Below are 26,262 nucleotides of genomic sequence, written 5' to 3' on the forward strand. Positions count from 1 at the left end.
CATAAGTATGGGCACCCTTATCATTTTCTTGTTTTAAATACTCCTACCTACTTTTTAGTGACTTACTAAAGCCCTTTTTTTGGTTTTGTAACCTCATTGAGCTTTGAACTTCATAGCCAGGTGTATGCAATCATGAGAAAAGCTACTTAAAGTGGCCACTTGCAAGTTGTTTTCCTGTTTGAATCTCCTCTGAAGAGTGGCATCATGGGCTCCTCAAAACAACTGTCAAATGATCTGAAAACAAAGATTATTCAACATAGTTGTTCAGGGGCAGGATACAAAAAGCTGTCTCAGAGATTTAACCTGTCAGTTTCCACTGTGAGGAACATAGTAAGGAAATGGAAGAAACAGGGACAGTTCTTGTTAAGGCCAGAAGTAGCAGGCCAAGAAAAACATCAGAAAGGCAGAGAAGAAGAATGGTGAGATCAGTCAAGGACAATCCTCAGACCACCTCCAGAGAGCTGCAGCATCAACTTGCTGCAGATGGTGTCACTGTGCATCGGTCAACTATACAACGCACTTTGCACAAGGAGAAGCTGTATGGGAGAGTGATGTGAAAGAAGCCGTTTCTGCAAGCACGCCACAAACAGAGTCGGCTGAAGTATACAAAAGCACATTTGGAGAAGCCAATTTCTTTTTGGAAGAAGGTCCTGTGGACTGATGAAACCAAGATTGAGTTGTTGGTCATACTAAAAGGCGTTATGCATGGCAGCAAAAAAACACAGCATTCCAAGAAAAACACTTGCTACCCACAGTAAAATTTGGTGGAGGTTCCATCATGCTTTGGGGCTGTGTGGCCAATGCCGGCACGGGGAATCTTGTTAAAGTTGAGGGACGCATGGATTCCACTCAGTATCAGCAGATTCTTGACAATAATGTTCAAGAATCAGTGACAAAGTTGAAGTTACGCAGGGGATGGATCTTTCAGCAAGACAATGATCCAAAACACCGCTCCAAATCTACTCAGGCATTCATGCAAAGGAACAATTACAATGTTCTGGAATGGCCATCCCAGTCCCCAGACCTGAATATCATTGAACATCTGTGGGATCATTTGAAGAGGGCTGTCCATGCTCGGCGACCATCAAACTTAACTGAACTGGAATTGTTTTGTAAAGAGGAATGGTCAAAAATACCTTCATCCAGGATCCAGGAAATCATTAAAAGCTGCAGGAAGCGACTAGAGGCTGTTATTTTTGCAAAAGGAGGATCTACTAAATATTAATGTCACTTTTCTGGTGAGGTGCCCATGCTTATGCACATGTCAAATTTTGTTTGAATGCAGGTTGCACATTTTCTGTTAGTACAATAAGCCTCATTTCAAGGCAGAAACATTACTGTGTCCAACAGTTATTACATATATTAAACTGAAATAGCTGTTGCAAAAACACCAATTTTTATAAAACGTTAAGCTTAAGATTAATAGGGGTGCCCAAACTTTTTCATATAACTGTACAATCTTGAAAAAAAACTAAGTACACCTCCTTTGAATTGTATGGTTTTAAGGCTCGTTAAAGGGTCAATATTGACTTTTCTGATTGCTACCCTCAATAGGTGGCACTAGAGTTCTAGACCTGAAGAGGAAATTTGCATATTTTATTTCACAGGGAAGCACTGCATGGCCTATAAGTCTCCTTACTTCGGCCTGGCACTCTGCACAAGGAGAGACGCTCCTCCTTAGAACCCCATCAGATGATTCTCATCCAGCCAAATCAGCTCTCCTGCTTTGCACTGATGAGGGGCAAACACTCCAAAACATGAGTCTGACTTGGCGTTTATCCTAAGTGATATGGCAAGGCTCGTTAAGGGGTCGATATTGACATTTAGGAATGCTACACCCCCCCATTCTCCCAATAGCTGGCACTAGAGTTCAAGTCTTATTCCTCTCTGAATAGGATATCTACAAACATAATAACATAAACATTTGCTCCTTAGGTCTAGAAATGAGGTAATTACAGAAACCAAAATGCTGAAGGAGTATGTGAAAAATTAAGTACACCTCATGTATCATTATTATTATTATTTATTATTATAGCGCCATTTGTTCCATGGTGCTTTACATGTGAAAAAGGGGGCATACATAGCAAAAATAATTACAAAAATTTTAACAAAAACGCAATGGCAAAGTGGTACAGGAGGAGAGAGGACCCTGCCCGCGAGGGCTCACAGTCTACAAGGGATGGGTGAGGATACAGTAGGTGGGGGTAGAGGAGGTCATGCAGCGATATGGTGGAGCGAGGGTTACTGCAGGTTGTAGACTTGTCGGAAGAGGTGGGTCTTCATGTTCCTTTTGAAGGTTTCCACGGTAGGCGAGAGTCTGATGTGTTGGGGTAGAGAGTTCCAGAGTAGGGGGGATGCACGGGAGAAATCTTGCATGCGATTGTGGGAAGAGGAGATAAGAGGTGAGTAGAGCAGGAGATCTTGTGAGGATCGGAGGTTGCGTGTGGGTGAGACTAGGTCACAGATGTATGAGGAGACAGTTTGTGGATGGCTTTGTATGCCATGGTTAGGTTTTTGAACTGGAGTCTCTCGGCAATGGGGAGCTAGTGAAGTGTTTGACAGAGAGGAGAGGCCGGGGAATAGCAGGGGGACAGGTGGATTAGTTGGGTAGCAAAGTTTAGGATAGATTGGAGGGGTGCGAGAGTGTAGAGGGGAGGCCACAGAGCAGGAGGTTGCAGTAGTCAAGGCAGGAGATGATGAGGGCGTGCACTAGTGTTTTTACAGATTTGTGGTTGAGAAATGTACGGATCCGGGAGATATTTTTGAGCTGGAGTCGGCAGGAAGTGGAAAGGGCTTGGATATGAGGTTTGAAGGAGAGATCAGAGTTAAGGGTTACCCTGAGGCAGCAAGCTTGCGGGACTGGGGAGAGTGAGCAGCCATTGATTTTGATGGATAGGTCAGATGAGGGGGTTGAGTGAGATGGGGGAAAGATGATGAATTCAGTTTTATCCATGTTAAGTTTTAGAAATCTAGCCGAGAATAAGGATGAGATAGCAGACAGACATTGGATTTGGCGGTTAGTAGGTCGTTGTTGACTTTAGTCAGGGTAGTTTCAGTAGAATGGTGCCCTCGGAAGCCAGATTGTAAGCAGTCAAAGAGTGAGCAGGAGGAGAGGTGGGAGAACAGTTCAAAATGGACATGTTGTTCCAGTAGTTTTGAGGCAGTTTTGGAGGAGGAGGGTTGAGTAGATATGAGAAGGGGCTGTGGAGACTTTAGGCAAAAGCTTTGTCTGATGGTATCAATCTTCTGCTTAAAGAATGAGGCAAAGTCCTCAGCTGAGATGAGAGGAGAGGGAGGAGGCACTGGGGGACAGAGGAGAGAATTGAAAGTGTTGAATAGCTTTTTAGGGTTGTGTGAAAGGGAGGATATGAAGAGAGATGAGAAGTAGGTTTGTTTTGCTGCAGTGAGTGTGGACTTGAAAGTAGTGAGGGACTGTTTGTATGTGATGAAGTGCTCGTTGGAGTGGGACTTTTTCCTTCTCCGCTCAGTAACCCTGGAGGTGGAATGTAAGCCCACAAGGGCAGGGTCCTCTTCCCTCTGTTCCAGTCTATCATTGTTAGTTTTTTAACTATAAGTGATATCTGTACTTTGTATGTAACCTTCTCATGTACAGCACCATTGAATCACTGGTGCTATATAAATAAATAATAATAATAGTAGCCCAGTTGGGTGAAGTGGTTGCCGCCATACTGTATAGCAATAAGTAAGATTTCCACACATTTAGCCTGTCTCAAACTTTCTTTAACAGACATAGAAGTGGAAGTAGTGAAATGTTCTGCAAAAACAAATGCTAAGTGTGTGTGTAAAGCGGGGTATTACCGCGATCACGATGACTGCAGAGCATGCACTGTGTGTCACAACCGGAGAACAATCAGCAACTGTGAGTAGAAATCTAATGATCGTCTCAGATCAGTCAAAACAATTGTCAATTTAGAAAACCTGTCTTCAAATGCCTTATTAACAATTTCAGAAAGCATTTTTGTCCAGCGGACCTGTCATGTCCATAGATGAGAATGAAGTGACAATTGTTCAAGGTTCTGGCCTCCTTTGGTGATACAGCAGGAACCATATTACCAGGTTCCTCATAGATTACAGCAGATCGCTGGATACCCTGTAAACGTCATATTATCTGTCCTGGCACCCTATGGGTGTGCGCACATGTTGCATTTTTGACGTTTTTTTGTCACAAAACATAAAGGATTTCCTAGTACCTACAAAGTGAATGAGTTTTCTGAAGTCTCAGTCTCATGCACACAGGGCTGCCCCCAGGAATTTCAGGGCCCCATACTGGCAAAATTTTCGAGCCCCCATGAGACTCCGCCCAGGCTCCACCCCAGCTCCGCCTCCACCCTAGCTCCGTCTCCATCCCTTGAACCTTCCACAGTCCCACCGCCCACTCTTGGAAAAACTCTACTTTCTGCACCACGTCCTCACCAATCACACATTAACAGTTCCCACCACATCACATACATAGCCAGCAGCTTTTGTTTTGGCCAAAAGATTTTTTAAGCTGCCACCATGACAAGGTAAACTCTTTTGGCCTTGCCCTACTCTACTCTAACCTATTAAACATTTCTTATAATACCCAATATTCTTTTCAGGTATATTTTTATTTATGGGAATGTGTAACATACATTTTTTAAAATGACCAATAATATCACATACAAGGGTCAAATACTGCCACACCATGACCACACCACATATTACCACCACATAGTGACCCAATAATACCACATACAAGGGACAAATACCGCCACACCATGACCAGACCACATATTACCACAACATAGTGACCCAATAATACCACATACAAGGGACAAATACCACCACACCATGACCAGACCACATATTACCACCACATAGTGTCTGAATAATACCACATACAAGGGACAAACACCGTCACACCGTGACCAGATCACATATTACCACCACATAGTGACCGAATACTACAATACTGATCATTAATAGAAAAACAGAATACTAATATTACAATAAGTGCCATTTTGCGCCTGTTCTCTGTACATAGTATACAGTGTATAGTGTAAGCGTACAGGTAACACACTGACTCACCGGTGACGTCTCTAGGTGAAGTCCTTCATCTTCACTTTTCCTCTTCATCCAGCACAGACCGCCATCACTTCTTCCAGCCAGGACTCGTCTCTGCAGAAAATAACAGTTATCTAGAGCACCACTTACAGAGCACATTCCCCACTTTTCCCCCAACTTCTACACTACACCAGATGAAGGAAAAAAAGTGACATATTATCGCCCTGCAAAGTAACTGGACCTCCCTCACTGAAAACAGTATCCTCAAAATAACATACATCACAGCAGTTCTAATATCCTTCAATTAGCCCCTACAGTAATAATGTCCCACATTCTGCCCCAATGTCTCCATCTTGACCCCATTGTCTCCATCCTGCCCTCATTCTGCCCCAATGTCTCCATTCTGCCCCATATCTCCATTCTGCCCCATGTCTTCATTTGCCTCCATCCTGCCCCCATGTCTCCATTTGTCTCCATTCTGCACCCATTGTCTCCATCCTGTCCCCAATGTCTCATTTTGTCTCCATTCTGCCCCCATGTCTCCATCCTGCCCCCAATGTCTCTCTATTCTGCCCCCCATGTCTCTCCATCCTGCCCCCCATGTCTCTCCATCCTGCCCCCCATGTTTCCATTCTGCCTCCATGTTTCCATTCTGCCCCCAATGTCTCTCCATCCTGCTCCATGTCTCTCCATCCTGCCCTCATGCCTCTCCATTCTCCCCCTATGTCTCTCCATTCTCCCCCCATGTCTCTCCATTCTGCCCCATGTCTCCATTCTGCCCCCATGGTCTCCCATTCTGCCTCCATGTTTCCATCCTACCCCCAAACTCTCTCCATTTTGCCCCCATGTCTCCATTATGCCCCCATGTTTCCATTCTGCCCCTATGTGTCTCTATCCTGCCCCCATGTTTCCATTCTGCCCCATGTTTCCAATCTGCCCCAATGTCTCTCATCTGCCCCATGTTTCCATTCTGCCCCATGCTTCCATTCTGCCCCCAATGTCTCCCATTCTGCCCCCATGTTTCCATTCTGCCCCATGTTTCCCATTCTGCCCCCAAGTCTCCCAATCTGACCCCAAGTTTCCATTCTGCCCCAATGTCTCCCATTCTGCCTCCATATTTCCATCCTGCCCCCAATGTCTCCCATTCTGCCCCCATGTTTCCATTCTGCCCCATGTTTCCATTCTGCCCCTAATGTCTCCCATTCTGCCACCATGTTTCTCATTCTGACCCCAACTTTCCATTCTGCCCCATGTTTCCATTCTGCCCCAATGTCTCCCATTCTGCCTCCATGTTTCCAGTCTTCCCCCATGTTTCCATTCTGCCCCCAATATCTCCCATCCTGCCCCCATGTTTCCATTCTGACCCCAATGTCTCCTATTCTGCCTCCATGTTTCCATCCTGCCCCCAAAGTGCGGCTTTAAAAAAAAAAAGTCTCTCCTTACCTTCTGGCGCTCCAACGACTCTCTCATCACCGGAACCACGGTCGCTGGCGCATAACAGTGAAGTCATACACCAGCGATGTGTGCGCTGATCTCAGCTGCCGGCCTGTGATTGGCCGGTGGCTGTTAACTATTGCTGTGCAGGAAGCTTCCCGCATAGAAATAGATTTCAAGTGAGCCTGCGTCCAAGGACGCACGTTCACAGATAACTGAGCCAGCAGAATCCTGCCACTGGGGCTCGGTGAGCAGAAGAACGGGGGCCCGACCGGGCCCCCTCTGTTCACTGGGCCCCCTCTGCTCTCCGGGCCCCATAGGCCAGTAAGGGCAGTAATGCCCTGTTGGCGGCCCTGCATGCATGCACTGCTTATTTTTTCATTGCTGATTTGCAGGATGTAAATTCATTCAGCGTTTTGGCTGCAGATATCACCCAGTCTAATGATTGGGGAAAAACTACAACAAAAACGCACGTAAGACAAAAATGAGTATTTTTCACAGCATTTTTTTTGCCAAAACATTAGATTTGTAACAGAATATCCTGATGCAAATCCTGAACTTGTGAACCTACCCTAAATTGGACAAATTATTGTCTTTCGTATGCCTACCCTTCCTCTCTATTTATTATGTAATATAATGGAAGCAGCACAGAGCATTTCAGATGAATCTGGTGATTTTATTGAAAGAGAAAGAAGCGACCCGTTCATTTATAAGTTCCAGTGAAATAGTCGGTGGAAGGGAAATGTCGGTGAGCAGGAGGCTACAGATTGAAAACTAATGAAAAAAGTTAAGAATGTTGGTTTTGGGGCTTTTAGACCCTGTTACATTACACGAGGATGGTGCAGAAATGGGTTCTGACGACATCATTTATTAATATTTAGTTACATGGTTACATAACTGCACTTGCTTGGTGGTTACAGTCTTTAGTACAAACTTAGTAGTTAGAGTGTATTGGCAGAGTCTCCCCCAACTCCAGTCCTCAATGCCCACCACCAAAAGCCAGGGAGAGAGTGGTGCATGGAGTTCTGCCACTGAAAGAGGGGGCGTGTCATGCAGGAAGAGCAACGCAGCCAATGAACACGTTCCCAGCCAGACTGGTGAGCGCTCACTGGCTGCAGCCTCTGGCTCTTGCACGGCATCTCCCAATGGTGAGTATTCCCCTGTAGTCAGGAGGCCCAGGCCGCAAAGCACACTGGGGGCAATAGTGGAGGAAGAGCAGGACTTACAGTGCATCTTCTGCTCCCTCCACTATTAGGCTATGTTCGCACATCTTGTTTTTTTCAGCATTTTTTTATGCAAATTTTCAGCTGCGTTTTACAGTACCCGCAAATTCATACCTACCAACTTTTGAAGAAGAGAAAGAGGCACAGATCATGCAGCGTGCATAGCGCACCACAGCAAATTTTGGCCACACCCCAATCCATGCCCATTTACCATTTCTTTCTCCCCTGGCAGGAGGAGTTGTCAGAGGAGTGCTGGTAATGAGGGGCATTCAGCAGACAGTCCTCATCCCCATTCCTGGTATGCATGGCCTCTTCATCCTCAAGCCTGGTATGCATGGCTCCTTCATCCTAAATCCTGGTATGCATGGTGTTATAATCTGCAACATGTATTAAGGAAAGATAGGGGAAAGCTGTCCCTACAGTAAGACTAAGCTGAATCCCTACAATGTAGCGGGCTGCCTGTTCCTAGTGAACAGACCCGCCTTAATCCTCGGCTAGTCTGAACGAAGACCTATAGAATTAAGGGAGGGGTCCCTAAAGGAACTAAGGACTGGGATAAAAAATGGGACACCTCCTAAACAGAGAAGTTGTTGCAGAACACAAAAAGACAAACTGACAAAAATGTACTAGAGGTCCCAGAGGACCAAGCGAACTTGACAGAGAAAGGCACCGAAGCACCAGGCTAGAGAAACAGTCAAACACTGAAGTCCAGCACAGCCATAAGGGCGGAGCTGAAATAAAAAAGGCAGATGGTCACGTGACCGCAAAACACAAAATGGAAAAAACAAACAGGAGGGTTCTAAGAGTACCCCCTCTTTTATGAGGATCCTCCGGATCCTCCAGGCCCAGGCCTATCTGGAAACCTCCTGTGGAAAGCTTTAACAAGCCTAGGAGCAGAGACATCATCCATCCTTACCCAGGAGTTGTCTTCGGGACCGAAACCCTTCCAGGAGACAAGATACTGTAATCTCCCTCTATGCCATCTAGAATTCAAGATACGAGAAATTTCATATTCGCCGTCTTCCAACACAGGAGGAACTGTGACAGTGGCGTCCCTATCAGATACATCAGCCTTTTTCAACAAGGAAACATGAAACACAGGATTAATCTTCCAGGAAGTAGGGACATCCAACCTAACAGCAGACGGGTTAACAACCTGAAGCACTTTAAATGGACCCACAAACTTAGGACCCAGTTTTTTAGAGGGAATCCTCAACCGCAGGTTCTTCAAGGACAACCAAGCCATGTCACCCACAGTAAACAAAACCTCCTTACGTTTCCTGTCAAAATACTTCTTGGACTTCTTGTTAGCCTCTTGAAGGTTGCAACGTACATTAGTCCAAACTCTCTCCAAATCACCGGAAAAATTCTCCTCCTCCGACACCGCTGACCCCAATTTGGAGAACGAACAAAAAGACGGATGTCTCCCAGTACAACAAAAAAAGGAGAACACCCAGCAGAGGAGGATGTATGATTATTAAGAGCAAATTCTGCGAGAGGCAGAAACTCAGACCACAACTCTTGATTGTCCGCCACAAAATAATGCAAAAACTGTTCAACATCCTGGTTCTTTCTTTCAGTCGGTCCATTAGACTCAGGATGATAACCAGACGAAAATGACAAATGGACTCCCAACCTATCACAAAAAGCACGCCAAAAGCGAGCCACAAACTGAGGTCCTCTATCAGAAACAATATCCGTGGGAACGCCATGGAGCTTGACAATCTCCTTAACAAACGCCTTAGCGAGTGTCTTGGAGCAGGGCAACTTAATGAATGGAACCAAATAACACATCTTACTAAAACGGTCCACGACCACCCAGATAACAGTAAAACCCTCGGACACAGGAAGATCAGTAATAAAATCCATTGTGAGATGCGTCCAAGGCACACTAGGAACCTCCAGAGGGCAAAGCAACCCCGCAGCAGGAGTATGTGAAGCCTTTGACCTAGCACACACAGTACACTGACGCATCCACTTGATGACTTCCTTCTGCCGTCCAGGCCACCAAAAACTGCGACAGATAAGTCTCTCAGTCTCCGAAATTCCTGGATGACCTGCCAACCGAGACTCATGACACTCTACAAACAAATCTCTCCTAAAGGCTCTAGGCACGAACAACCTCCCATGGGGAGTGTTAGATGGAGCATCATCTTGAGCTTTCAGAATCCCATTCTCCAAAATGGAGTCCAATGCCGTCACCACAACTCCTTTCTGTAAAATGCTCTCCTCCTCCTCGGCACCGACCGTAGGAGAGAAGCTGCGAGATAAAGCATTGGCTTTAACATTCTTAGTACCAGGGATATAGGTAACATAAAAATGAAACCGAGAAAAAAAAATGCCCACCTAGCTTGACGGCATTCAAGCGCTTGGCAGCATCCAGATAGATCAAATTCTTATGATCTGTGAAAACCTGAATAGGAAATCTAGCGCCTTCCAAAAAATGACACCAATGTTCAAACGCAAGTTTAATAGCCAGCAACTCCCGATTTCCAACATCATAATTCAGTTCGGTTTCCGAATTTTTTTTTCGAAAAGAAGGCACAAGGATGTACTCCAACCTTGTTCTCCTGAGACAAAACTGCTCCGACCCCCACCGATGAAGCATCGACCTCGACCAAAAAAGGCTTGGTGTCATCAGGCTGCATAAGGATCGGGGCAGAACTGAACCTCTCTTTGAGATACTCAAACGCTTCAATGGCCTCAGTAGTCCACTGGGCCGTATTCGCACCTTTCCTGGTGAGATCGGTTAGAGGCTTAACAATTACAGAAAAAATCTTAATGAATTTCCTGTAATAATTGGTAAAACCCAAAAATCTCTGTATAGATTTCAAACCAATAGGCCTAGGCCATTCCTGCACAGCCTGAACCTTCACAGGGTCCATCTCAAAGCCCTCGCTGGAGACAATGTAGCCCAAAAAACTAATTTTCTGCACAGCGAACTCACATTTCTCCAGCTTAGCAAAGAGTGAATTATCACTCAATAACTGCAAAACTTCACGTACACTCTGCTAATGGGACTCTAGATCAGGTGAATATATCAAAATGTCATCCAAATACACAACCACATTCTAACCAATCAAAAGTCTCAGGATGTCATTAATAAGGTTCTGAAAAAATGCAGGTGCATTGGTAAGACCAAAAGGCATCACCAGATTCTCAAAATGACCTACCGGAGTGTTAAAAGCAGTTTTCCATTCATCACCCTCCTTCACTCGTAACAAATTGTATACCCCCCGGAGATCAATTTTGGAGAACCACTTGGCCCCCACTAACTGGTTAGACAAGTCAGGAATTAACGGCAATGGGTAGGAATTGCGTACGGTAATCTTACTAATTTCACGAAAATCCAGACATGGACGTAAACCCCCGTCCTTTTTTTTAACAAAGAAAAATCCAACTGCCACAGGCGACTTAGAAGGTCTAATGTGACCAGCAGCCAGGCTAGTCTCTATGTACTCCTCCAAGGCCTTTCTTTCAGGGATAGTCAGATTAAACAAGCGACTCTTGGGAAGAGTAGCTCCCAGAACAAACTCAATGGCGCAATCATAATCCCTATGAGGGGGTAAAACTTGCGACTCCTCCTCCAAAAAAAACCCTCCAAAAATCTTGAATAGGTACCGGTAATTCCCCTTTTTCCACAGCCGCAATGCGACCATTACAACATTTATCATAGCACTTCGGACTCCAAGACTTAATCACATTAGTAGACTAGTCCAATAAAGGATTGTGCAGTCTTAACCAAGGCAATCCTAGAACGACCGGAGAGGGTAAATTATCCAAAACAACCAAGTCCAAAATTTCTTGATGAACTCCATTGATAGTGAGGGGAAATGCACCAGTGTTGTGAGTAATACATTTCAAGGGAGTGTTATCAATTGCAATCACAGAAATAGGTGATGACAAAGGTTTGGATTTCAATTTAAGGTTTTCCAAAAACCCTTTATCAATCACATTAAGTGTTGAACCACAATCCACAAATACCTGAAATTCAATCAAATCTCCCTGCAAAGTAGTACTCCCAGAAAGAAATACTCCTGCAGAGCGTAAACAAGCTATACGGGCGTAACTGACCTTTTTTTTTTCTTTACTTAAACAACGTTCACAATACTTAATCAAATAGTCAGCTTTACCACAATAAAGACACAATACCTAGGCGAACCTCCGGTCTCTTTCCTGAGAGCGGAGTGACATCGCCCCAACCTCCATCGGTTCCCCGCCGTCAGCGCAGATTTTCTGGGGACTAGGAACTGACATTACAGGAGTCTTTACCTCATTGAGCCTGCACCTCAGTCTCCTGTCTACACGAACAGCTAACTGCATGGCATCCTGCAGAGTCTCAGTGCAGGGAATGCAATTAGCAAATCCTTAACCCTTTCACTGAGACCAGAAAGAAATAAACATCTCAACGCAGGATCATTCCATTTAACTTCTGAAGTGTGTGCAATAATTTTCAACATCATCTGACTACTGATTCAAACACCTGAGTTCTGCTTCGGCAGATGAGATTCGATCCGGATCGTCATATAATAGCCCCATAGCAGAAAAAAATTCTTCAACAGACCTTAAACACGGAGCATTAGGTTGGAGAGAAAAGGCCCACCCCTGTGGTTCATTGAGCAAAAGTGACATAATAAAACCAATGCGCTGTGATTCATTCCCAGAGGACCTTGGTCTCAAACGAAAATATAACAAAGAACCATTTTTAAAGGAAAAAAAATCTTGCTGTTTACCATAAAAAACATCAGGCAGTCCTACCTTGGGTTTCGACAAAATGCGCTCCAGAACAGCTACTCACGTGTTGCTGAAGCTCGGCCACCTCCAGAGACAATCCCTGCAGGCGTTGAGCCAAATCCTGGATGGAAACCATACTGATCCCCGAATTTCTTTCCTTTTAGTTTTTTTGGGCTGGACTTACTGTTATGATCTGCAACATGTACTAAGGAAACATAAGGGAATACTGCCCCTACAGTAAAACTAAGCTGAATCCCTACGATGTAGCGGGCTGCCTGTTACTAGCGAACAGACCCGCCTTAGTCCTCGGCTAGTCTGAACGAAGACCTATAGCATAAGGGGAGGGGTCCCTAAAAGAACTAAGGACTGGGACAAAAATGGGACACCTCCTAAACAGAGAAGTTGTTGCAGAAAACAGACAAAAAAGTACTAGAGATCCCAGAAGGACAAAACGAACTGACAGAGAAAGGCACAGAAGCACCATGCTAGAGAAATTGTCAAACACTGAAGTCCAGCACAGCCAAAAGGGCGGAGCTGGAATATAAAGGTTGGATGGTCACGTGACCGCAAAACACAAAATGGAAAAAACAAACAGGAGGGTTATAACACATGGCCCACTCATCCTCAATCCTGGTATGCATGGCCCTTCATCCGCAATCCTGGTATGCATGGCCTTCTCATCCCCAATCATCCCCAATCCTGGTATATATGGCCCCTTCATCCCCAATCCTGGTATGCATGACCTCTTCATCCTCAATCCTGGTATGCATGGCCCCCTCATCCCAAATCCTGGTATGCATGGCCCCTTCATCCTCAATCCTGGTAGGCATGGCCCCCTCATCCCCAATCCTGGTATGCATGGCCCCTTCATTCTCAATCCTGGTATACATGGCTCTTTCATCCCAAATCCTGGTATGCATGGCACCCCTCATCCCCAATCCTGGTATGCATGGCCCTTTCATCCTCAATCCTGGTATGCATGACCCCTTCAGCCTCAATCCTAGTATGCATGGCCCCCTCAGACCCAATCCTGGTATGCATGGCCCCCTCAGACCCAATCTTGGTATGCATGGTCCCCCTATCCTGGTATACATGGCCCCCCTTCACTGCACACATGAAAAAAATAAACACTTATACTCACCTTCTTTCCTCCCCTCTGCTCCAGCGCTGCGTCCTGTCTGCCAGCAGCTGATCTCAGCATCTGAGCAACGCATGACATCACTGCCATGCGCCCTCAGATGCCGAGGTGAGCTGCTGGGATATTCACTCCTCTCCACGCCGGGACAATGGGCGTGGAGAGGAGCGAATAGTCATTCTCCTTAGTAGTGAGCACTGTCAGCAGGACGGTGGCTCCTGCTGTGGCTCCACTATCCTCTGTGTCCGTTACAAAAGAGAATGAATATTCACTCTTTTCCACGCCCATGGGAGTGTAGAAGAGTGAATATTCATTCCCTCTAATAGCGGGCACAGAGGATCGCAGAGCTGCAGCAGGAAGCCGGAGGCTGTGATTCACAGTGTGCGCTATTAAGGAGAATGAATATTCACTCCTCTCTATACCCATGGGTGTGGAGAGGAGTGAATATGCATTTTCTTTAGCAGCGGGCACATGTGGTAGCTGCAGCTGCCAACTACTACCTAAGCCCGCTGCTCCACCACCGCAACAGCGCCCACCACCCTCCACAGCCAGGAGAACAGCTAAGCCATTGCGGGACCCGGGACTGAGCCCTCAAAGAGGGACGGTTGGGAGCTCTGGCAAAGTCTATGAAATTCCAGAAATCTCATACACACATCTTGTTTCTTTTTTTGTTCAGGATTTTGTGCTTTGCATGTTTTTTTGCAAAATAGAGCATGTCACTTCTCTCAATGTTTTTTCACTCATTGGAAGTAATGGGTGGTGAAAAAACGCTGAAAAAACGCAGGTGTCAGTTTTTTTAGCGTTTTTTGTGCCAAAACCAGAATGAGATTTTTTTTTTCACTAAACTCTATGTACATGCACAAAGAGACAAAAGGACAGTGAAAAAATGGAGCAAAAATGCACCAAAAAAACAAGCTGACTTAGGATAAAAGCTAATACCAGAAACTCAATTTGCAGACACTGTGTTTCGGTGTACTGCCACTCATCAGTGCAAAGTGTGAGTTCTGGTTTGGCTGGATGAGCGGTGGCTTTTATCTTAAGTCATGTGATAAGACTCATTAAAGGGTCACTATTTACTTTTAGTATTGCTACTTACTGTAGGTGGCACTAGAGCTCTGGTCCTCTTCTTCTCTGAAGAGACAATTTGCATATTTCCCAGAGGAGCATTGCGGCTTTAAAAGTCTCCCCATCTGACGTGCTAAACACGTCCCTCACCGCAAAGAGAAATATTACCCCTAGATACCGGTCTGACGCCTCTCATTCAGCCAAACCAGAACTCACACTTTGCACTGATGAGGGGCAGTACCCCGAAACACAGTGTCTGCAAATTGGGTTTCTGGAATTGGCTTTTATCCTAAGTTATGTGATAAGGCTCGTTAAAGGGTCACTATTGACTTTTAGGATTGCTACTTCCTGTAGGTGGCACTAGAGCTCTAGTCCTCCGCCTCTCTGAAGTGACAATTTGCATATCTTTCTAGTAATGACAATTTGGGGTGGTAGAGGTAAGGGTCTGCATTCTGCCCAGAACCATTGTGCAGAGCAGCCAGGATGTTATCTTATTTTTTCAGAGACTGTGCAATGATTCACTGTCTCTTCTGCCACCTAGTGGCCACATTACTTTTTTCATGCTCTGTACAGTTCTTTCCTTTTATAATCTATGTATATAAGATATTCACATATATTTATCCGCATAGGCACAATAACAAACAATACTCAGTGTGGTGACTGCCTGCCTGGTTTCTACGAAGACAAGAGTGAATGTCAGGCCTGTCCTCAGTAAGGGATAAGTATTTAAGTATTATTATGTAACATATAAACTGTGTTGAACCTGTAATGTCATAAATGTGATCTGCAGGCAGGATGTTATAGGGCAGGAGCAGCTAATCTGATTGATAGACATATTTGCTAGAAAAGTTTCAGTAAAACTTGTGCTTTATTTAAATTCCTGGTGTTTGACTTCATACAGTGCTAGCGAAAAGTATTGGCACCCCTGCAATTCTGTCAGATAATACTCAGTTTCTTCCTGAAAATGATTGCAATCACAAATTCTTTGGTATTATTATCTTCATTTAATTTGCTTGCAAGGAAAAAACACAAAAGAGAATGAAGCAAAAATCAAATCATTGATCATTTCACACAAAACTCCAAAAATGGGCCGGACAAAAGTATTGGCACCCTCAGCCTAATACTTGGTTGCTCAACCTTTAGCCAAAATAACAGCGAACAACCGCTTCCGGTAACCATCAATGAGTTTCTTACAATGCTCTGCTGGAATTGTAGACCATTCTTCTTTGGCAAACTGCTCCAGGTCCCTGATATTTGAAGGGTGCCTTCTCCAAACTGCCATTTTGAGATCTCTCCACAGGTGTTTTATGGGATTCAGGTCAGGACTCATTGCTGGCCACCTTAGAAGTCTCCAGTGCTTTCTCTAAAACCATTTTATAGTGCTTTTGGAAGTGTGTTTTGGGTCATTGTCCTGCTGGAAGACCCATGACCTCTGAGGGAGACCCAGCTTTCTCACACTGGGCCCTACATTATGCTGCAAAATTTGTTGGTAGTCTTCAGACTTCATAATGCCATGCACACGGTCAAGCAGTCCAGTGCCAGAGGCAGCAAAGCAACCCCAAAACATCAGGGAACCTCCGCCATGTTTGACTGTAGGGACTGTGTTCTTTTCTTTGAATGCCTCTTTTTTTTTCCTGTACACTCTATGTTAATGCTTTTTCCCAAAAAGCTCTACTTTTGTCTCATGTGACCAGAGAACATTCTTCCAAAACGTTTTAGGCTTTCTCAGGTAAGTTTTGGCAAACTCCAGCCTGGCTTTTTTATGTCTGGGGGTAAGAAGTGGGGTCTTCCCGGGTATCCTACCATACAGTCCCTTTTCATTCAGATGCCGACGGATAGTACGGGTTGACACTGTTGTACCCTCGGACTGCAGGGCAGCTTGAACTTGTTTGGATGTTAGTCGAGGTTCTTTATCCACCATCCGCACAATCTTGCGTTGAAATCTCTCGTCAATTTTTCTTTTCCGTCCACATCTAGGGAGGTTAGCCACAGTGCCATGAGCTTTAAACTTCTTGATGACACTGCGAACGGAAGACACAGGAACATTCAGGTCTTTGGAGATGGACTTGTAGCCTTGAGATTGCTCATGCTTCCTCACAATTTGGTTTCTCAAGTCCTCAGACAGTTCTTTGGTCTTCTTTCTTTTCTCCATGCTCAATGTGGTACACACAAGGACACAGGACAGAGGTTGAGTCAACTTTAATCCATGTTAACTGGCTGCAAGTGTGATTTAGTTATTGCCAACACCTGTTAGATGCCACAGGTAAGTTACAGGTGCTGTTAATTACACGAATTAGAGAAGCATCACATGATTTTTCAAACAGTGCCAATACTTTTGTCCACCCCCTTTTTTTAGGTTTGGTGTGGAATTATATCCAATTTGGCTTTAGGACAATTATTTTTGTGTTTTTTTCATTGAAGACAAATTAAATGAAGAGAATAATACCAAAGAATTTGTGATTGCAATCATTTTCAGGAAGAAACTGAGTATTATCTGACAGAATTGCAGGGGTGCCAATACTTTTGGCCAGCACTGTATGAGTCAAGTGGGCGGGGATTGACTACTAGTGATTGACAGCTATCTCTGCAGGCACAGTCATAAAGGGAATACTGTCAATCACTAGTAGGACCGCCCACTGGACTCATACATAAAAACAACATTAATTCCAATTAATAAAATACAAGTTATACTGAATATTTAAAAAAAAAAACTACAGGTGCATCTCACTAAATTAGAATATCATCAAAAGGTTAATTTATTTCAGTTCTCCAATACAAAAAGTGAAACTCCTATATTATATAGAGTCATTACAGACAGAGTGATCTATTTCAAGTGTTTATTTCGGTTAATGTTGATGATTATGGCTTACACCCAATGAAAACACAAAAGTCATTATCTCAGTAAATTAGAATACTTTATAACAACAGCTTGAAAAATGTTTTTAAAATCTGAAATGTTGGCCTACTGAAATGTATGTTCAGTAAATGCACTCAATACTTGGTCGGGGCTCCTTTTGCATCAATTACTGCATCAATGCGGCGTGGCATGGAGGTGATCAGCCTGTGGCACTGCTGAGGTGTTATGGAAGCCCAGGTTGCTTTGATAGCAGCCTTCAGCTCGTCTGCATTGTTGGGTCTGGTGTCTCTCATCTTCCTCTTGACAATACCCCATAGATTCTCTATAATAGATTCTCTATGGGGTTAAGGTCAGGCGAGTTTGCTGCCAATCAAGCACAGTGATACTGTTGTTTGTAAACCAGGTATTGGTACTTTTGACAGTGTGAACAGGGGCCAAGTCCTGCTGGAGAATGACATTTCCATCTCCAAAAAGCTTGTCGGCAGAGGGAAGCATGAAGTGCTCTAAAATGTCCTGGTAGACGGCTGCGCTGACTTTGGTCTTGATGAAACACAGTGGACCTACACCAGCAGATGACATGGCTCCCCAAACCATCACTGATTGTGGAAACTTCACACTAGACCTCAAGCAGCTTGGATTGTGGCCTCTCCACTCTTCCTCCAGACTCTGGGACCTTGTGGAGTGTGTCAATGACTGCCTTCTGGACATCTGTCAAGTCAGCAGTCTTCCCCATGATTGTGGAGCCTACTGAAACAGACTAAGGGACCCTTTTAAACGCCGAGGAAGCCTTTGCAGGTGTTTTTTGTTAATTATTCTAATTTACAGAGATAATGACTTTTGTGCTTTCTTTGGCTGTAAGCCATAATCATCAACATTAACAGAAATAAACACTTGGAATAGATCCCTCTGTGTGTAATGACTCTATATAATATATGAGTTTCACTTTTTGTATTGAAGAACTGAAATAAATTAACTTTTTGATGATATTCTAATTTAGTGAGATGCACCTGTATATATAATTCTGCTCAGCTTCTCCTTCTCTGTACCGTGCTGTTCACAGATCAGACTACAAGTACAATGTTACATTATCCCTTTAAGCCCATTACAGATGTGTGTATTCATAATGTATTCACATTAAGACTGTAGGTCTAAGATCCCCAATTGAGATATTAGGGCTGGGACTTGCAGCCGTAATGCAGGTGCACAAATGTGCCTGTAATACATTTGTCTAAAACTTTCCTTGGGAATGTGACATCTGAGAATGACTATTTTCCAAAAATCTGATTTTTGAGTTACATACGGTATATAATTTTTTAAATGTTTTTTTTTTTCTCCATATATCATGATCTGTTTAAAAAAAATTAGTAATCTTGCAATTTTCACATTGACCACTGGGGCTCTTTTAAGACTCTCATATCCTGTCATTTCAGGAAGAGTTTTCAGCAGACTCCTTACCAGCAGAGACAGGATTACAATGACAGGTGACACCTCTGTACGCAGCTGATAACACAGGATCCACCAATCACAATAGGCGATGTCACAGCCTACCCTTCACCCTCTCCATTCACATTGACTTTGAAACACGCTCATTAGATGCTTCAGTACAAAAGATATCGTCTGAGCCAGTCTATTGCTGCTAATGTACATGTGCATTTTCTGAAACAGGAAGTCTAGTATAGGACCAGTGTGAAAATGTAAAGATTTCTATTTTTTTTTTTTTTAATGTATATAGGGATATGAGAAAAAAAAAGAATTGCCAAACGTTTTAAAAAATACATTTAACACAAAAACCTGATTTAATCAATAGGATATTTTCTGAAGACATATTTCCTTTAAAGGGAATCTGTCAGCAGGTTTTTTCTTTTTAAACTGAGAACAGCATAATGTAGGGGCTGAGAGCCTGATTTCAGTGATGTGTCGCTTGCTCAGAAGCTTGCTGTAGTTTCAGTGTTTTATCAGCAGGAGATTATCACTGTCGGACTAGGTGTCACGTGCAGGACAGTCAGGCTACTCTGTGTAACTCCACCCCCACCAATGCACAGTGTACACAGAAAGCTGCCAATCAGTGGCGTGGGCGGATTACACAGAGCTCAGCATAGATCTGCTTCATCTACAGCAGAGAAAACAGGGATTCTATCAAAACGACAGCAAGCAATCTAATAAGTGATACATTGCTTGGATCAGGGTCTCTGCCCCTACATCATGCTGCTCTCAGATTACATAGCAACAAGTTGTTGACAGATTCCTTTTAAGATCATTGTTTGTATAGATATTTTTGTGGGAGTTGCAAGTTTTCGCCACGTCAAGCTTTGGTCCAAAATAACCACCTATTGTACAAGGAAACAGAAAACACCTGCTAGAAATTTGGATGCATGTAGTCCTATAGAATACAATTATACACAACAGAATGAAGTTAGAGGTCCCTAAACATGAAAAGCCCCCAACCAAGACCTTCATCAAACCTTTAAGTTGTCTCTTACATAAGTGTAGAGTCAGCGACCCTGATTCCAGCGATGTGTCACTTACTGGGCTGCTTGCTGTCATTTTGTTAAAATCACTGTCTTTTCTGCAGCAGATCTAGCAGTGTTCTGAATGCTGAGCTTTGTATAACCCCGCCCACAACACTGATTGGCAGATTTCTATGTTAACTGTGCATAGGCAGAAAGCTGCCAATCAGTGGTGGGGGTGGGGTTATACAAGGCTATGAATATGGAGGACAACATGGCAGCAGGTTTACTAGTCCTCCAGTGATAATCTCCTGCTGAAAAAAAACAGTGATTTTATCAAAATTTAATCAAACAGCCGAGTAGGTGATACATCACTGGAATCAGGCTCTATGTCTCTACATAATGCTGCTCTCAGATTAGGTGGCAAAAACCTGGAGAAAGATTCCCTTTAAGACATTATTGGCTTTTTGCCATCTCCTACATCCAACCTTTGTGTCAGCCGCCAATGTTAGAATGAAGTGTGAGGGAAATTGCGCACCTTTGGGCCATGTTGGTCACTGACTTTTATACATGGGTGGGTTTTAGGAGGGTCACAGCTTCCAGGCCCCCCAATTGATCATTGATGACATATGGAAACATGCTACCAATGTCTTATGTAAGAAAATGAGATTAGAGAAGGGTTTCCATTGTTTTTAAAAGACACTACTGTGGCTGCACTGGGTACTGCAGCTCTGCCGCACTGCAATACCAATCACAGCCTATGCTCAAGAGTGGAGCTGTCTCAGAAAGAAAGCTGCCATAATTTGGTAACCCTAGAAAACCCTTTTGAGGGGAACTAAAACATATCTAAATGCAGCATTACTGGTTCTTGTTGCTGGCTTGCACATACAGATCAGAGTAATGTTGCTGTTCCCATTGTACTTGATTCACACTTTTTTTATTCTCCCCAGATCAGATAAACAATGTGAAGCTACAAGTTCGAGCTGCTCACCTGTGTGTGTACCACTTACATCAAGTAAGTCGAACAGATAGGACATATATGATAGATGGCATCCCATATTATTTTGGTAAAGTAAAATGTAGGATGATGCCTGTAGTCACTACCAGAGGGAGCCCAAGAGCTTACTGCATACTGTTTATACAGTGAACTCAATAATAACACAGTCTGCAGAAAGCTCCCTCTAGTGGTGGCTGCTGGTGGACAGATTGTTGTTTCGGCTTTCACTATGTCTATAAAAAAATTGCATTAATAACATGTTATTATTTATTTAGCAATGTCAGTGGCATATATACTGACTGGGGCCTTCCTGCTTCTTCTCCTACCATGTGGTGGTCTTCTTATACACAAGCACAAGAGAAAGAAGAAACACCAAAAGGGTAAGTCCATGAAGAGTGTATTAGAAATGACTCTTTATAATGATACTGTGTGTGGTAATACGCCCCCTCCTGGCCAATCATAGGTAGAGCAGCTGAATTACAAACTCAAGTATTGATAACTTATCTTATTAATTCAAAATAGTAAAGAAGAAATAAGTCAGGGAATTTTTCTACTGTCATTGCAGGGGGACTGGCAACTATTGCAGAAGGGGCCAGCGTAACAGACTTGTCGCCAATTTTCACAATATAAAATGAATGTATTATTATATAGATTTCTTGGACGTGATAAGATTGGTATACTTATTCTGACAATCCATGTCAGAATGACTGTATAATTCTAATATTAAAAATTAGCATTCTATGAGTTTAGCTACAATGAAAGAGTCCTAAAGTATTCAACCTCCTCCAGGGGTGGATTAAGAGTAGCAAGGGCCCCGGGCAGTTTAGAAGGTGCGGGCCCCCTCCACACACACACACCTGATGTATCACGTGACATGTCACAAGATCCCCTGTGATAGATCATGTGATAGTTCACGTGAAATTAATTTGGTACAATATTAATTATAATATTTTTTTTTAGGCTGTGTGCCCACTATGCGTTTTTAAGCGTTTCCACAACGGCAATTCCGCTGCAGTAACGCTTAAAAAGCGCATGTTAGAAGGTCTGCCATGTTCCCCAATGATAATCCGCATGTGCTGTGCACATGCTGCGGAAATTTCCACTGTGGATTATCATTGGCGAAAAATCCACAGCACTAACAATTATTTTGCGGAAGCGCGGCGTTTTCGCCACCATTGACTTGCATTAGAACGCATGGAATCCGCATCCCTGCATCTGTACATGCGGAATCCATGCGTTCCAATGTGCGGATGGTACCCAGGTGTGGAGGACAGGAGCCTCTCCTCCGGACCCGGGTACCATAGAACCTGTAAAAAAAGAATAAAATAAAAAATATACATTATACTTACCTTCTGATGGCCCCCGGTGTCTTTATCCGATGCGTCCTGGCTTGCCGGCAGCTCGCGATGGTCTGAAAAGGACCTGCCGTGACGTCATTTAGTCATGTGACGGGTCACGCGACCCCTGACGTCGGCAGGCCATCAGAAGGTAAGTATATATTTTTTATTTTTTACCATTCTTTTACGGTCACACTATATAAATCCATGCTGGTTGCATGGATTTATATAGTGTAACCAAGTTGTCAAGCACTTTTCAAGTGATGCTAAAATTGCTTGGAAAGCGCTTGTCAACCCGTATGGGGAAATGCAAGTGAAGAATGCTTCACATCCGCATGTCCTTGGCAGGAAAACGCATGTACAATCCGCATGTACAATCCGCATGTAAAATCCGCATGTACAATCCGCATGCGTTTTTTCTGCCAGGGAGATGCAGAAACGCTCAAAAAAAATCCGGAACATTTCTGTATCGTGGGCACATAGCCTTAAATTAATTGTATGACTCAATATTGAGCACATGTAGCCATCTATACACAGCAGAGGGCCGCATGGCGCCATCTATACACAGCGGGGGGCCGCACGGCGCCATCTATACGCAGCAGGGGTCGCACGGCGCCATCTATACACAGCAGGGGGCCGCACGGCGCCATCTATACACAGCAGGGGGCCGCACGGCGCCATCTATACACAGCGGGGGGCCACATGGAGCCATCTTTACACAGCAGGGGGCCGCACGGCGCCATCTATACACAGCGGGGGGGCGCACGGCACCATCTATACACAGCGGGGGGCCGCACGGCGCCATCTATACACAGTGGGGGGGCGCACGGCGCGATCTATACATAGTGGGAGGCCGCACGGCGCCCCCCCCCCAGAGACAGCAGGAGGCTGCACGGCGCCAACTATACTCAGCAGGAGGCCGCACGCAGTCACGCATGCAATCACGCACACACACAAACATATACAGACATATACATACACACATAAACACATTTGAAACACAAAAATACATATAAACAGACATCACACAATGATATCTGCCTACACACACACACACACACACACATACACATACATACACACACATACACACACACACATACATAACACACACACACATGCACATACACACAAACACAGACTCACCATCCCCCGGCTCCATTCTTCCTGCCTGCTCTGACTTCTCCGGTGCAGCACTGCAGGCTGGGCGCGCACTGCGTGACGTCACAGCTAGGAGACACGGCCGCGCACAGTGCCGTGTCTCCTAGCAGTGACGCGGCCGGGCCAGCACAGGGAAGTTAACTGCTGCAGTGCTGGCCCGGCCGATGAAGAAGTAGCGGCGGCCGCTGCTGGGGGAGCGGTCCGGGGCCCCCCCTCCCGCCACTGCTACCGGTATGTGCCGCGGCGGCCCGCACATATGAGGGCAATCCGGCATTAGACACCCCGCCCGGAGCCGCGGGCCCCCTGCAGGCTCGGGGCCCCGGGCGGTAGCCCGGATTGCCCTCATTATAATCCGCCTATGACCTCCACCCAGCCAGCCGGACTGACTGACAGCTGCAGCTTGTACTGAACAGTGTGAGATCTCAGCAGGGAAAGAGGACACTGAGAGCTATCAGTCAGGCTAAATGGGAGAACAATAAGATAAAACTTTCAAAATGGATGATACAGCCATACTGACATGGATTTTCAAAGTAAGTATACCAGCCTCATAAAGTCTAAGAGATTTATTTAATAATGTATGCAGTGTATTGTAAAATCTGGTTACAGATCCACTCTACAGCATTGCACAATGGTTTCCTAACACCAGAAAATGATCTGGCAATTTGGATTTTTTAGCATTTGATCTTCTGGGAAATAGACAGCATCACATATTTTTTTGCATCCACATATATAAATTTTTTTTAAAACATCTTGATTTATTCAGTATCTAGTGTGAGAGCCACATGCAGAAATCCCTGCGCTTACATCCCTTAGTTGCTATCAATGAGGTTATTAATGGTTGTCTGAGGAATTTCCTGCTGAATGTGTAGCACCCTGAGGATTCGGCTGCTACAGGGGTATTGCACCTCAACCCAGAGGTGTGATATTCCACTCCCGGGTAAGGAAGGAGTGTGGAACTGAGCTCAGATAGACTGCATGCACTACATACATCCCATTCCAGAGGAGCAGGCCGACGGTACTCCCACTTAGAAATGTGCAGGTACAACCGAGCCTGTTCCTGGCTGGAGTGGGAGGGGGGTGGTACATCCCATGTAGTGTAGGGGCAGATAGGGGGAGCAGTCTGGGTAGTGATAGGAGCTCATTGGGTGCTGGTCACCTGAGCTCACACATAGAGGGATATATAAGGAGGGCACCAACTTAGATCAGGGTCAGACGCTGAGAACAAGTCAGTTGGAGAGGAGAAGGAAACAGCAGCCCTGGAGAGAGAGAGAGGAGAAAGAGAGAGAAAGACCCAGAGGGGGAAGACTGAAGGGACCCAAGAACCCAAATTAGAGCACCGGGTGAGGAGTCAGCAAGAGGGTACCGGAACCCAAGCTGGTGGGGGCAAAGACATTCCCCAGCCAGAGACCGGAGACCGTGGGCAGTGTCTGTCACGGTCACCCACCACATTCACCCTGAAGGCACACCACATGGAGGGTCAGGGAACCCAGGGCCAAGGGTGTCCCAAAAGAAGGCCCGAGGGAGCTGGACCTAGGTGAATCCCTGGTGGGGACGGCTGAAGAAAGGACAGAGGGAGAGCTCAGGGCCACGCTCCGGACTTGTTTGGGGGTTGGCTGGATCCAGGACCTGGTGGACGCAGCACGGCTCGGGTGGTCACTAACAGCTGGAGTGACCGAAACATCAGCAGTAAGTAAACTCCCTTAACTGCATAACCCGAGTCTGTCTTCATTGCCGGCTGCACCGCACCACCACAACCCCCATCCTCTGCGCCTGTCCCCTCTGAGGCTATACCCCTCCCGTTGGGGGTTATCCCACCAAGCTGCACATCCACCATCAGCCTCAGCGGACCCTGCTGCAGCGGCGGCCACAGTGACCGCATCACAACGGGTGGCGTAGTCGACACAAAAGAACTCTTATAACATCAGTAAGGACTGCCACATAACACTTAGCTTGACGCCCTGGGCACGGGACCGGGTCACAGCCGCTCGGAGACTACAACCCCCCCCATCTGATCCGGTACCGGGTATTCCCCTCAAAAAGGAATATGTCCCAGGGGGCGCGTCAACTTTGGCGTAGTCGGCAGGATTACGTGCCCGCAACACCCGGGTACTGCGTGCCTGAAGAAAAGTGCAAGTTTACCTCAGAAAGAAGTCTCCCGCCGGTTCCGGAGGGTCCACGCCATCGGACTCCATCACCAGTCGTTTCCCGCCGATTGTCCGCCATTTCCAGCTTGTTCCCGCCATCTGCCGAGTTTCCCGCCACTGGGAAGCGATTCCCGCCAAAACCGCAGATTTCCCGCCTTGGAAGAGCAGCGGACGCCATTATGGGCGTGCCAAAGGAGGGCAAGAGGCCACATCCCATCGTGGGCCGGGACAGAAAATGGCGCCAAAAGTGGAAACCGCCCCCACCAACGGAGACTGTGATGCTGGAGGTGTCTGTCAGCGTGAAAGAACTCCCCCTGGAGCTGACAGTCACCGAGTTGCCCCGGGACCGCCCTCGAAGTGGGAGGAGACGAAAGAGAAGAGAAAAGATGGGTGTCGCTTGGAGCAGTCTAGAACGAGCGCACCCGGAGGCAAGGTGTCCAGAGCGAGAGCACCCGGAGTCGAGGAGAGGAAGAGTAGACCCGGGAATGGAGCGGCAGCAGCGCAGCACCGGCCCGCTGGCCAGGAGCCTGCAAAAGGAAGAAAGAGGAGAGCAGAGCAGCACCGACCCGATGGTCAGGAGCCTGCTGGAGTCAACAACCCCGCTAGGCTTAGCGGAGATCCTGGCGCAGCTTCCCCGAGATCGGGAGTGCGCGCGGAGTGCCCTGGAGGGCCTCGCGGGAAG

General features: G+C 45.6%; 1 protein-coding gene across 1 annotated transcript in view; it reads left to right on the forward strand.

The window, feature by feature from the left end:
• The window catches only part of TNFRSF25 (TNF receptor superfamily member 25), a 108,504-nt gene that overhangs the window by 66,717 nt on the left and 15,525 nt on the right, over positions 1 to 26,262 (forward strand). Inside the window, exons 4-7 of the mRNA XM_073656687.1 lie at positions 3,749 to 3,880; positions 15,267 to 15,348; positions 20,892 to 20,956; positions 21,214 to 21,318. Coding sequence (XP_073512788.1) covers positions 3,749 to 3,880; positions 15,267 to 15,348; positions 20,892 to 20,956; positions 21,214 to 21,318 — 384 coding nt within the window. The remainder of the gene's footprint in view (positions 1 to 3,748; positions 3,881 to 15,266; positions 15,349 to 20,891; positions 20,957 to 21,213; positions 21,319 to 26,262) is intronic.

This window comes from Phyllobates terribilis, unplaced genomic scaffold (assembly GCF_046119375.1).
Source record: "Phyllobates terribilis strain yellow unplaced genomic scaffold, ASM4611937v1 Scaffold_12__6_contigs__length_324123572, whole genome shotgun sequence".
NCBI classification, from domain to species: domain Eukaryota; kingdom Metazoa; phylum Chordata; class Amphibia; order Anura; family Dendrobatidae; genus Phyllobates; species Phyllobates terribilis.